Source organism: Ambystoma mexicanum, chromosome 3q (genome assembly GCF_040938575.1).
Source record: "Ambystoma mexicanum isolate Mex_15411 chromosome 3q, UKY_AmexF1_1, whole genome shotgun sequence".
NCBI classification, from domain to species: Eukaryota; Metazoa; Chordata; class Amphibia; order Caudata; family Ambystomatidae; genus Ambystoma; species Ambystoma mexicanum.
The window spans coordinates 63,245,207-63,258,936 of record NC_090926.1 but is presented as its reverse complement, the minus strand read 5'-3'; the positions used below and the strand labels follow the sequence as shown (position 1 = coordinate 63,258,936).

General features: G+C 45.2%; 1 protein-coding gene across 5 annotated transcripts in view; it reads left to right on the top strand.

Annotated features, from left to right (window-relative positions):
• LOC138582116 (zinc finger protein 154-like) overlaps positions 1-5,915 on the top strand; it is a 282,557-nt gene extending 276,642 nt beyond the window's left edge. For all 5 annotated transcript variants that reach the window (XM_069653101.1, XM_069653099.1, XM_069653102.1 and 2 more), the window contains 2 exons: positions 1,321-1,434; positions 4,270-5,915. In XM_069653101.1, coding sequence (XP_069509202.1) covers positions 1,321-1,434; positions 4,270-5,303 — 1,148 coding nt within the window. In that variant the 3' untranslated portion in view covers positions 5,304-5,915. The remainder of the gene's footprint in view (positions 1-1,320; positions 1,435-4,269) is intronic.
• Positions 5,916-13,730: the final 7,815 nt, after the last annotated feature.

Below are 13,730 nucleotides of genomic sequence, written 5' to 3'. Positions count from 1 at the left end.
TTTTGGTGCACTGGCACCTGTCATGGACGTGGCTTGGGCATCTACCCTCTCAAAGATTGGAGCGAGTTCACTGACCTCGTGGATTGTGAGGGGCTTCTTCAGCAATCGCTTCTGGAGCGTGGGTGACAGGCAGCCCTCGATGATCCTCAGGCGTATGGCTTCATCTAAGGAGAAAGCGTCAATTTGGCAGTGGGTGCCTTTTACCCTTAGGCAAGTTATATATTCATCTACAGTCTCTTGCGGTTTCTCAGAGCACTGGTTGAAAAGATACCTCTCATAGTCGCGATTGGGTTTGATTATGAGTAATTTGTCAAGGGCTATGATTAGGGCTGCAAAGTCATTTTGTTCAGCTGCTGGAATGGTTTTACCAATAGTCTTTAACTCCCGGACCCCCCCCACACCAGGTTGAGGAAAATGTCCCTTATGTGGGGAGAGTCGCCATCCCCTGATCCCCTAACAAAATGGTGGAAATCCTCCAGCCACTCAGTCCATCGTGGGCCTTTTGTGGCATGCAGAGTCGTGGTGAATGGCAGCGGCATCCTCAGTTGAATGGACTTGGCCGCTGGGGTGATGGTCGATTCCTGTGGTTGCTCATTTTGGTGACAAGGTGTTCCTGCTAGGGGTGTAGGCGTTGAGGGTCCCTTATCAGTGGGTTGTGCCACCCCTGGGCAGATGGCTATGTTGGACCAGCGTACCCAGAGGGTGTGGACCCATAGACTGGGTGACTTGGTCGAATTATGCAGTGTGCTGGAGTGCTTGTACGTCTTTTCCTGTCGTGCGCACCCATGGCGGGGCTTGCCGGCTGTGTCTGTCTCACCTGCAGTCCTGGGCCCTCCCGGCGGGTGTTGTGTTTCTTTTTAACCGAGGTAGGTGCCGGTGGGGATCGAGTGTTCCTGTTCAGAGGAAGAAAGATGGGAACAGATGGGAACAGGTCATAAGTGGACATTTCTTCCCACTCATATTCAGGACAATGCAATTCTGGGAAAAATTAATGGAACTATCCATCAATACCAACTAGATTTTTCAAACCTCTCATTGTCCGAAGCTTTTATTCTATTTTATATCGTTCTATTTTATTTTAGTCTAATCTTATTCTTTTTTTCTCCCATCCTCCTCTCAATCATGAAAACAATGCAATAAACAGAAAAAGATGAGATGAAATGTTAAAAGTGTGTGTTCAAACTATAAAATATGAAATAAAAAATAAAAAGAAAATTGCATTGTATTAGTGAGCTATAGCTGTTAAACAGTTATCTTAAATGTAGGAAAAACAGGGTCTCAAGTAGGCGTGAATTAAGTGATCATTTTTGTGTCTGATAGGAATTTCATCTATTAATTCCGACACTTTACTGAGGATGGAGCACGACCTGGAATCAAATGTGATGGATCACCCTCGTTTAAAAGAAGCAGAAAACGCCACTGATCCCAAAGCAGGTAAGTTGCTGATGCTCATTAGCTGTCTCATCTGTAGGATTCGTTATTTCTAATCGGCCATGCGATGCAGCGGAAGGAAAGCCAGCAATATCAGTGTTTATGTTCATGTTGTCTTTGTGGTTCTTGATTCCCAGAAACATCTACATGTAACATCTACATGACGCATAGGTCTCAAGACCGATTGTTGTCAGATAACTCACAACAGCCCTTGAGAGAGAGAAATGTAGTTACCTCAAACCAGCGTTGCTTAGGAAAACTACTTTCCAACACGTTTTCTATACTGTACATGGTTCTTCCTGGCCTTAAAGCAATGGGATAATGATTACACAGCTCTAACCCTTCAACTCTGAGTAACAGCCTCCAGATCTTGCCTTGTTGTGTCAGTGGCCTGGTTAGTGGTTTTGAAGAGCTTTCTGTGCATTTACCTTTGCTCACTGGGAATTTGTTAGAATCTAAAACCGTTTCCTCTTTTCGACTTTCCGCCATCCCTTGCCATCTTCCATGTACCAAGTCATAGTGCTATCCCTGCAAGCACTTTCTCTTCCCACGTGTGCTGCTCAGGATGCTTGTCTTTTGCAAGTAATGTCGCGGTGCTGCCATCATATGCTCGGCTACTGCTATTGTATGACAGGCATGATGCTATCATATGTTGGGGGTGCTGTGATTATATGGCATGGGCGAGCTACTATCATATCCAATGGCATGCTGATATCCTGTGGTAAAAAGTCTAGTTAGTTCTTATTTTTACACTTTCATTGTTTGCTTGCTTCACTTGAGTTTCAACATCTTGAATACATGTAAAGCATTTAAAAGCATGTGTCTTATTTCTTGATCTTTAAAGAGCCGACTTCCTTTCACTTGACGTATATTAATGTGTAATTCTCTATCTTATTATAAGGAACTGTGATTGGGCTTGTTAATAATGTTTGCTTAAATGGACCTTTAGGCATTCCTGAACACCAGAAATGTTGGTATATCTGTATAGTAGTAGTTTTCTCTAGTGATTGTTTGACCCACATATTTACTTTATTTTATTTTTTAAAGCATTGACCTAGCTGGAGAGCAGCGAAGCATTGCACAGGGTGTGGGTAGCCAGCGTTTGGGCTGGCCTCTTTTAAAATGAGCACAGTACTGTTGGTTGTGGTATGTGTGTCTGCCTGGCGTCCATTTGGATTAGTCCTTGGTCAGGTGGTGTTGAAAAAGCCAAGTTTTCAGAGATTTGCGAAATTGGAGAATTGTCTGGGCATTCCAGCCGATACCGGGATCGAGCTCCAGAGGGGGGGTGCGTGACAATGGAAGGATTGTTTGCAGGTCCTTTTTGTGGGTGAGTTGTGATTTGAGCCATTTTGTTGATTTGCTGTGTGAGGAGCATGTGCCACCATATACGGGGAGATTGGTCAGCAGGTACCATGGTGTGGTACTCGTGACTGCTTTGTAGATGATGCATGCAGTCTTGAACAGAATCCTAGCCTAAACAGGATAATCTTGCACCTGTGATGGTATGTTTCTGTGTAACCTTTGGACCAAAATAAAGATCAGGGGGTGTGAGGCATAGTGCAAGTGCGGGGTAGGGCGAGTAGGGGACAACAGCCAGGTTTGGACAGCAAATATATGCCAAAGTGTCCTGATACTATATGCCAGAGTTGTGTTGTTATTCTATGCAATGGAACTGCTCAGTATGCCAATGCAATATCATGGTGCTGCCCTTGTCTTGCCCATGCGCTCCCTAATTTGCTTTACAGGGCTTCTGTACGATCTCATGTAAACAACACAGGCTCTCTTTACCAGAGACACGTAGTTAAGGTAATTTCTCCAAGGCCATGTTTTCTCCTGCCAGCCTAACCTTCCTTGATCTGCTTAGGTACAGTGCCAACATTTGGTAAGGTGCTGGGCAGTGACAGAGAATCGTCGGAACCTTTAACCTTGTCTGCCCCCTTTTCTTTTTTGCTGCTGGGACTCTGCGAACATTTGTTCCCATTAATTGTTTATCAAATTAGAATGTCATTGAAAGCAAGAAGGGTCAGGGGCAGAGAAATACCTGGGCTTCCTCTGCCTCCGGCAACTGCTGAACAGTCCTTTTGTGAGCACTAGCAATCCTCAGTCAGTGGTTCTGATGCAATAAAGTGCACCATCTTCCCTAAACAACATCATGTATGTAGCAGTGATTGGAACATGAGCGTCATACTTTTTTCCAATACATTTCTTATGATGAAGAAAAAACAGTCCAACAATTTGCAAATATCCTACTCAGAACGTGCAGTACAGAGGCACCACCTCAATTGTCTCACCATATACTGCTGTCTTTTGAAACATTAGTTACTTTTCCTTCTCTGTCAAAAAGGTGAATGTGTATAAGGGATGGGTAGCCAAGAAACAGATTTTCAAAAACCCTACTGTTCATTAAGGGCAGTAATAGTTGGACTAGATCCATGAAAACCCTGGCGACTCCTAAAGTAGCTATGTGCTGCCATTTGGAGATAAATGGGTCCAGTTTAATTTCTGGTGTTAATTTATGAGTATATCATTTTCTTAGCACTAAATAAAGAGCAGGTGAAAGGAACACATCATATTGACACCTTATTAATTCTAAGATTAAAATGTTGTGTAAATGTCCTAGCAACTGTATTTTATTTGTATTTCCTCTTTTTTTAACTTAACTTTTTGACAGTTTTAAATATGCTCCTTTTAAACCCTGAGTGGCCGCAAGATCAATTTATTCGCTCAGAGAATCGTAGTATGTTACTAGAGAAGAGAGGTTCATGTTTGCAGCTGTAAATTACATTCATTAATTGTTAGACACAAAATAATACTTGGAATCTGTTCTTATTTTCACAGAGAATGGATCCATTACCCAAATCAAGAGTTTGCTAACAGGCTCACAGACTTGGGTACATCGGAAACCAGATGGAAAAGAGCAGGCCCCTGAATTTGCAAATACATTGACAAGCTCACAATGGAGCCAACTAACCTTCATGTGCTCAGAATGTGGCAAAAACTTTGCCAACCGTTCCAGCTTTCTTCTTCACCAGAGCTGTCATTTTGAAGAGAGGCACTATAAGTGTACATATTGTGAAAATAGCTTTTACAACTCCTCTCTGCTGACAGTACATCTCAAGACCCACACAGACGCAAGGGTATTTTCCTGCAGTGAATGTGGGAAATCCTTCCCTGACAGAGTCACTCTACAAATACACAAGCAAACCCACATTGGTGATAGACTGCATAAGTGTATGGGGTGTGAAAGAAGCTTCACTCAGAAGTCTGATTTGTGCAGGCATCAAAAGATCCATACTGGGGAGAAGCCACATGCGTGTACAGAATGTGGTAAGCACTTTAGGGAGGCTTCCGACCTGAAGCGGCATCAGAGATCACACACTGGGGAGAAACCATACCAGTGCACAGAGTGTGAGAAAAGCTTTAGTGAAAGTTCAGATCTCTACAGGCATCAGATGATTCATAGTGGGGAAAAACCATACCAGTGTACAGAGTGCGGGAGGCGCTTCATTCGTAGTGGGAATCTGTATAATCATAAAAGGATCCATACTGGAGAAAAACCTTACAAGTGCACAGAATGTGGAAAGCATTTTAGGCAGGCATCTGCTTTAAAGAAACATCACAGATCCCACACAGGGGACAGACCCTACCAGTGTACAAAGTGTAAGAAAAGCTTCAGTCAAAGGTCGTGTCTTTACACGCATCAGAGAATCCATACAGGCGAGAAGCCATACGAATGCAAGGAATGTGGTAAGTGCTTTCGGCAGATATCAAATCTGAAGCAACATCAGAAGTCCCACATTAGGGAGAAAGTTTTAGAGACATTAACCCCGCGAGAAATAACATCTGTAAATGAAGCACTGGCAAAGTGTTGATAAAGGTTTTCTGCACAAGTTGTTTCAACACCAACCTGGTTATTATTTACGAAAGCTTGGTTCCTCCCCAAAACGGAACTTGCCACTTACCCATAAACATAAAAGCTGATGTTTCTCTGCCCAGTATCTGCTAATGGAGCTCCAGAAGATGGTCTAGAAACTTGCAAACCTATCACAGTGCATCTAAAGGGCAATAAGGGAGATTTGCATGCCACCACAGACTGTTATGTTGCATAGAATTATCAGCAAGACGAGCGCTGCAAAAAGAACTGCTTTCTCATCATCCATTATAAATAAGAAGTCTCAGTCTTTATTGGTATATTTGTAAAAAACAGATAACAACAGAAAGGCATGTGTCTTTATTATCGCTTCAGGTTGTCAGTTTGCCTTGCAGGCCTATGACTGTGCAAAGTAACAAAAAGTGATTTATTTCCCTTTGAAATTGTTTAATGTGCTGCATCAATGTATATCAAGTCAGCAGAAGGAGCAGCTGTTTGTCTTTAATGAGAAAATGGATTGCTGCTTTATGTGCAAGAGCCCAGCAATATGAGCTTCCCTTTACATGCATCAAAATGCTACATTGTGAATTTGAATAAATGCGGAAAAGCACTAGTTACAACTTATTTTTTTACAGGGCATATTGTGAGGATGTAGGAGTAAGGCTCTGACACGTGGGCAGTAAATTGATTGGCAAAGACTTTTATTAATAACAAAACAAAGGGGAGGTTGGAGGAAATCCTAACTAACGCTACCTCTCAGAGGGGTTTCCCTGCCTAAAAAAAAAACGGATAATTAAACTGTCTATGTCAGAATGTTCCGAGTAAAGTTTGCCACCCTGTGTCCAAATCCTAACCTAGCCCCTCCCGAGCTAAACTCAACATAAGGTGAAAAGGGAAATGTCTCTTTGTCCGCTGACTTGCAGCACAACTTTGTAGTTCAAAAGCAAAAGTTCCAAAACGGCATTAAGGCTCAAGGGGTTGATTCCCTTTCCCCTGAGTCTTTCCGCTTTGTCCAAGGATGTCTGTTCAGTGTGCAGGTTTAGTCTTTATCTTAGTGGGCCTTTGCGTCCCAGCCCTGCAACATGGAAGAATGGAACTAGACACCTTTTCCAAGCAGTCTTGAGAGTCCCAGCCCCTTGGTAGGCAGACCCGACTCCCAGATACTGTGATGATAAAGAACCGCCTGGTCCTCTCGTCTAAGCTGTGTCCTGATTTTCCTCTCAATCGCTACAGGTCCCAGATCCTTGCTTCAGTACCCCTCTTGGGTACCACGACGAGTAAGAACAGCCTGGTTCTCTCTCCCAAGCTGTGTGGAGGGTCCCTGACACTTTCTGAGCAGGCCCGGCCTCCAGGTACTGTGAAAATGAAGAATACCCTTGTTCTTTCCCCCAAGCTGTGCTGAGGGTCCCCGGCCCTTTCTCAGTGCTCCTCCTCTTGTCCCAGTCTCCTGCCAAGTAGTGTATTCAATGTTCTTGTTCACCCAGTTTTCTTCTCTCTGATTTCACTTCCACTCACAGCTTTGGTTTACTCTCCTCCCAAGGTTGGGGAGTTCCACTTGTATATGTACATTTCATATTCTTCTTTGTTATTGTGTGGGGTGCATTTCCCCATCTTGGGTCCCAGACCCTTTCACTTGGTTGTTCTCCCAATACTCTTTTCTGATCTTTCTTCAAACCATACCTGGTCGGGGTATGCCTTCCTGATGTTGGTCCCAGACACCCTCCATTTTATTATACACAATGTTCTCTTTGTCTAAACTCTTTTCGTTCCACAGTCTCGGTTTACTCTCCTGCCAAGGTCTGTGATTGCCACTTGGATCTGCAAAGTTTGTGTTCTCCTTTATTACTGGTCGTGTTATACTTTCCTGATATGGGTCCTAGACCCCCTTCACTGGGTCTCTCTGCCCCGGTGAGTATTCCTTCTGGTCTCCCAAACCCTGGAACTAGCCACCCGTGTAGAACTAGGGCCTTGGCTTTCATCATCATCTGGTTGTTTGTGGGTCCCCCAGGGACTTCTCTGGCTTCCTGGGACCTTCCCTGGTCGTCTGCGCGTCTCCTGTGCAGTTCAGCAGTGATTTCCCCGCACTCCAGTGGCCTTGGTCACCAGCGAGTACGTTTCCTTTTCTCCGATCGTCCTTCCACATTGCAGGCCTTCTGCGAGTGCTTCTCTCCCTCTGACATCGTCTGCCACTCTACCTTGCTGTGCTGCACGTACCTGGGCACATTCCCAGCTCCTGCCGAGCTGACAACAAAGACACCATACTTCTCTTCCCTCGCTGCCTCTGAATGACAGCTGAGCAATAGGATTATCCCAAAGGCTAGAACGCGTGCATTCATTCTTGTCAGTGACCTTCATTACTCGTGGCCTCTTCCTTGTTGCAATATGTCTCAAGCAAGAACTACTGAGACAACACATGGGGGAAATTGGGTTGGAGGGGTTGTGAGGGAAGGTGGGAGGGTCAAAGGGATACTGCATGCTCCCGAGATGTCCACTGCTCTCAATAGGGTTCTCCCTCCCTATGCAATTATGCCTCTGAGCACTACCCCCACAGGGATTATCGGGTAGTGGCCGCACCTCCCTGACCTCATGGAAAGGGGATCTGCCTTCATTATAAAACCGAAATATCCCAACATCTGGAAAAAAAGGTCAACAAAAAGTGATCAAATATTTTAGGTCAAATGTTAATACCGACTGAAGGCTATCTTAAGGTTTGGTCAAGGTAGTCCATAGGCCTTGTGCCACTTCCCTCCCAGTCAGGGTTTTGGTCCTCCAGCCACCTAATGCATATTCTCTCTCACCCACAATAATTTGCCTCGTCCTGTTCAAATAGGGACCTGCCCTGGACCTTCTTCCCTCTCTTTGTCCTGACCATCTCCTGTCCCCACTGGATGCCTCACTGCAGACTTGTTCCCCCACGCCTTCTATGTGTTCCTTTTGGTTATTTAGGGTCCACCATTTTGTCCTCCTTGGCTACTGTTCTCTCACCTATATGATGATATACAATCTCTCTCCTACTTCTTAGCAATATTCTGCTCTTTCTCTGCAGTTCTCTCTGCCATTTCGTCCTTACATCACTTTCCATTTCCTCCATACTCTGCATGCCCCCTGGAACAGGGGACGGGACCAAAGAGCATGATGCAAAGCAGCATAGGAGAATCATCGTTTTTTTCCTGCGTTGGCGCGCCCTGTACACGCCCCAGCATGGCATTTCGTCTGCATGCCCTCTGAGCCGCCAATCCCTTTCTGTCTGTCAGATAGGATGCACAGATGTTTCTCCACACCTTCATACTTTTCACACTTCTGGGCTTTCTCTCACAGTCCCGTGGATCTTTTAATTTCCCATCTCCAGGGTCTTGCATCCCTAGCTTCTGGAGCCTATCATGAACCTCCTGTCTCATGCGTACCACAGCATTCGGGGCATCTCCTCCAGCCTTATGCTCTCCCTAGGCTCCTGGGTCTCTCCCCCCTGCTGTTGCTCCAGCTCCTTCTACAGCTCTGCCTGTTCACCTCACCAGCCAGCTCCAAATTCACTCTTCCTCCTAACTCCCACAACCTTCTGCCACAGGCCCTGCTTTTTAAAGAGCGTTGCCACCCACCCCTTCCAGCGATTTGTGGTGTAAGGGGAAACAATGGTGTTTCCCGAGGTAGCTAGGATCTGCAGGGATGTGCATTGGCTGAAGACCCCCACCCCCTTGGCCACCACATCAACTAGCAGCATGGGAAGGCTGGAGACTTAATCACAGTGCACAGAAGCAAGGTTTGCTGATGAATAGGTATCATATGATTGTGTATAGGCGCTATATAAATAAACTATGTGTTTCAAAGCGCTTCAAGGCAAGGGAGGGAACAAGGGAAAATACAAAGACATTCTTACAGGCCATGAACAGTAAGGATGTGAAATTAGCTCTTGCACTGAAATGTCGTCAGGCCGAGTACGATAGTTAAGACATAGATGAGGAAGGGAGGGGGAGAGTGGGAAGGAAATGGAAACAGACAGGAGACTACTGTACTAAGCCTGACGACATTTCTGGTAGAGCCGGAGGAAAACTAAAGGTGAGAGAGACAGGTGCAGAAAGGGAGGGGAGGAACAAAACAAGCGACTATTGTACTAGGCCTGACAATGTTTCAGATAGTGCTGGAGGTAGGTGGGGGGGGGACAGTAAGGGGATGCGGGAGCGACAGACGATGTTGCTATCATACTAGGTCCAGGGACAATTCTGATAGAGTAAGTGCATAGAAGAAAGTAAGGGGAGGAGATAGGAAAGGGGGAGTGGAGGAGAGAACAGAGAGTAAGCAGTCAAAAGGAGTGGAGAAGCAAGAGGGGAGAGCGAATACAATTGCAGAAGTCAGTAGTAACACATAATGTTGCAAGCCAGGATACAAGATGAAGATGGGAACAGCATGATTCAGGGCCACCATGAGTACAAGATGCAAAGGAAGTCCAGCATGAGAGTTGAGAAAGAGTGACACACTGGGAATCAATGAAGTCCGTAAAAGTAAAATACAGCTTAAAATAGGCTAAAATAGGCCACAAGACGGTGATGGTGAAACCAGAATGTATCAGGACAGACTCCTGTGTGCAGGAAGGGGGGTGCAGGGCACAAAATCATACAAAAATAAGAGTATGATCCAATTTGTACTGGTGCCTACCTGTCTTGTGTTATACTCATGTTTGGCGACTACAATGTAGTCAGGCTTGTTGATACAAAAGTAAATACCTTGCCTCATATTCAGTTAATTTATAATATATTTCCTGCTTCTTTTTAAAAAAAAAAACAGTCATTCATACAGACTGACATGGGACAACCGAAATCAGATGAAACCCTTACCAATGCACCGAATGTGAGCAAAGGTGCGGGTCATAAATTCAGCTCGACTAGACTTCAATGACCAAAAATAAAAGAACAGCTATCTTTGGCCCACCCTAAATATGTGAACACGAAGGGCCTTATTACAAGTTGGGTAGATTCTTTTTTTCTCAATTTTTACAGAATCTACGCAAATCAGAGTTTGCCACTGAAGGAGGTGCTAGCTCTGGAATATCACTGGTATTCCAGCGGTACCACTTACACAGGTTGTAATCTTTTAAAATGTAAAAACATTTTCTACCTATTGTTGCCTTCTATGTGTAATTGGAAATGGCTAATCCCCAGTACATTGCTACTGTGCATTTCTTTTACTACAGAAAATGGTCAGTATTGACTCTTTTAGGCATCGCATTTGGAGGTGGCGATTGAGGGGCATTAGGGAATGCGTTCAGATCTCAGGTGCAGCTATGTGAAGAGGCTAAGTTTTATAGATCTTTCCCTCAACTAAGCCTGCCCCGCTCTTACACCAGTGGCACTCTCTAGATGTACTTCCTTTCACCTATCCTTTTGGGTGTCAATCCCATTCTTTCAGGAGAGGTTTCCCCCACCGATCCCATTCATAAGACGATGAAAACCATCTCTGCCACTGCATCTCTCTTCATTCTCATGCTTTCATGGCTCATACTTCGCAATTCCTCGCGCAGGACTTCAAATCATTGTTTCTTGCCCAGGAGGAGGGTTCAGACTTGTCTGCACATGTTAGAGATTAATCAGATCTGCAGCTCTATAAACTTATGTTTGGGACCGTCTCAGGATCACTGCTATTGCTTCAGTGTCTGCTGTCTGGGCAAATTGTCATTTTTCACTCAGAAGGTGAGCACTGCTTCTTAAATGCCCTTTTGTTGTTTAGAATCTTTTTGTGGCTCATTTGAAATGGGCTAAAGAGGACAGAGCTGGCTGTGGATTTCACACCAGACGACCAACTTCTTCCTAGAAGAGACCTGCCCCAAAGATGCACCCCTTCACCCAGTATTTCCCAGATCGCAACCGTCTTTTAAGGATAAAATCAAAGGCAGCATCATGGGGTGATTCTGGATTTTCAGAAGGCCCATCTGGTGCCTACTCAGTGCTCGACCAGCCCTTCGGAAAAGGTTTCCTTCCTTTCGTTATCCCTTGAAACTGCAGGCTCATCTCCGCTCTCCTCTGTCCAAAAAATCTGCCTCTGCACATCAGTGGCTCCAGGCAAAAGGCTTCCTGTCTCTTTGGTCACCTTTGGCTAAAACTGTATTTCAAGCCCTTCGTCATGCAGGTCTTCCCCATTTGGGACCCGCACTTCCTGGATTACGACTTTGGGGTCTGTCATGAAGTCCCCTGCCTCACCCTGGTGGCATCTAATGGGATTACAATAGGGGCTGGATTCCTTCCTGTGCTAGTGGTTCATGGGGTGGTACTGAGAGGCTTCCCAGTTCACCCTCACTTAGTCCCTGTCATTGGGTGGGGGACAATTGCATGCAGTGTCCCCTCCCTATTCCCCAACGGGTGCCCATGGGCAAACCTGGACCTTACACAGAACAACATCCTGCAAAGGCGTTGGCCCTTTAAATGTAGCAGTGAGCTTTACTGGTACTTTAAGTGCGAAACCCCACACCTGGACATGCAGAACAACAGAGACTTAACGAAACAATGCCTTCCAGATGCTAAAAGAGAAGTGTTTTGTGGGATTTTGAGGTACAGGAGATTGCAGATATCGTTTCCTTAAGAAGGTCCGCTCTTAGATTAGGGAATAAAATACTGATTGGCAGCAATGATATAGTGTTTCCCCTGTACTCAGCTTCCAAAATCAATGAATTGCTTTCATATGATACATAGCAACACAGTCCCATTAACTGAACATTATTATGTATGCATGCCACTCTGAAATGTTTATTTCTATTTTATTCAACATTCATAGGAGTCTTCATGCAGAGTGCAGTACCTTTCTCCCTCCTGGTTGCCTGGTCAACAGATCATCTCGGAATCCAAAGACCCTCACATTTGAGATGACCCCACACCATTCAATGATATTTGACAATTTATTAGCTTCTCCTTGTAATCATGCAATAGGTTACCCTTCACATTACCACACACAGGCTGTGAGCCTCTAAACAAACATGTGGCACACTACACCATATTCTCCATTGCTAACAGCGGGGACCCCAGTCCACACCCAGGAATGTTTAGCAAGTTACTATATGAGATTTGTAAAGCAAGCCTGCATAGAGCGAACTATGCCAAAGGTCATATTTTAGATTGGATTTCAGACCTTAACTGCCAGGTCTCTGTTCCAACACCCCATGCCTGTGGTCTGACCACCACATTGTGTCCTTCACTAGCTCACCCATCGGGCATACCACACACACCACCCCATCTCTGCCGCCCACGCTGGCCCGCAGCCCCAGTAGCCTCACTAAAGATCGCATTGTGCCCTTGCTCAAAACACTCCAATTGGAGTATCTTCACACCACTGACCCTAATTTACTTGCTTACCTTTGCTCTAAGACACTGACTGCACCTATTGACACAATTGCCTCCTTAACACCCCGTAAAGCTAAACCTTCAGTACATATCAACTCCTGACCTGCAAGAGCTCTGGAAAAAAAACAGCTCACGGAACCCTATATACAATTTTTCCTTCTTGCTACATCTACCACCTATAATGCACAAATTGCCAACGCCAAGTCTAATGCCCGAGAAATGTTCACCATTCTCAGGGAATTGGAAGCCCATTCCCTATCCTTGGCCCCCCACTGTTATCAAAGACGAGGCATGGTGCACTAATATCCAAAATGCCATGCTTGACAAAATTGACACCTTACATAAAAAAAATCCATTTCAATCGATCCACTCTTAAAAGCCCACCTCTTCCGTCCCTCGGCAACTTGCAGCTGCCGGGACCTTCCCATGTTTTGTTTAAGTAATGTCACAGAGGCAGAAGGCATAATTATCTTAAAGGGCCTGAGGCCATCGAGATGCAAAGGTGACATATGCCCAGCCACCAGGTCCCGACACCCTTCATTAAGGCCTCCTTTCTCCACTGGCTTAGTCCCCACCAGCCTCAAGGAAGCATGGGTACTCCCGCTTATTTAAATAAAAAAAAAAACTCACTAGACCTCACTGTCCCAAATAACTACTGACCGATTACAACTGTCCCTTCCTACTGAAAATCCAGGACAGAATGGCCTACATCCAAATTCAGCTACATGGAAACTAACCACATCCTGAGAATGCACCAGTATGGATTATGTCACAGCCTTGCTTTACCTGAAGAACCAGCTCAGTGAGATCAGGGACGAGGGGAAGCCTGCCCTTCTGCTACTCCTTGATCTATTCATCGAGGATCTTATGGTTAACCATATCGAACGCTGTCATCACCTCACCACTGCACCCAACTTATTGCCAGAAGCCACGACCTAGATTGCCTCCTTTCTAGGGGGTAAGATATGTTAGAGTGTTTGCCGAGAATGCCAGTGCCCTCCCGGCACCTATCTCTTGTGGTGTGCCTCAAGGATCCCTTTCATCCCCTACCCTTTATTATAGGTTTACTAAACCTCTATTTGACTTACTAGACTCCATCAGTATAT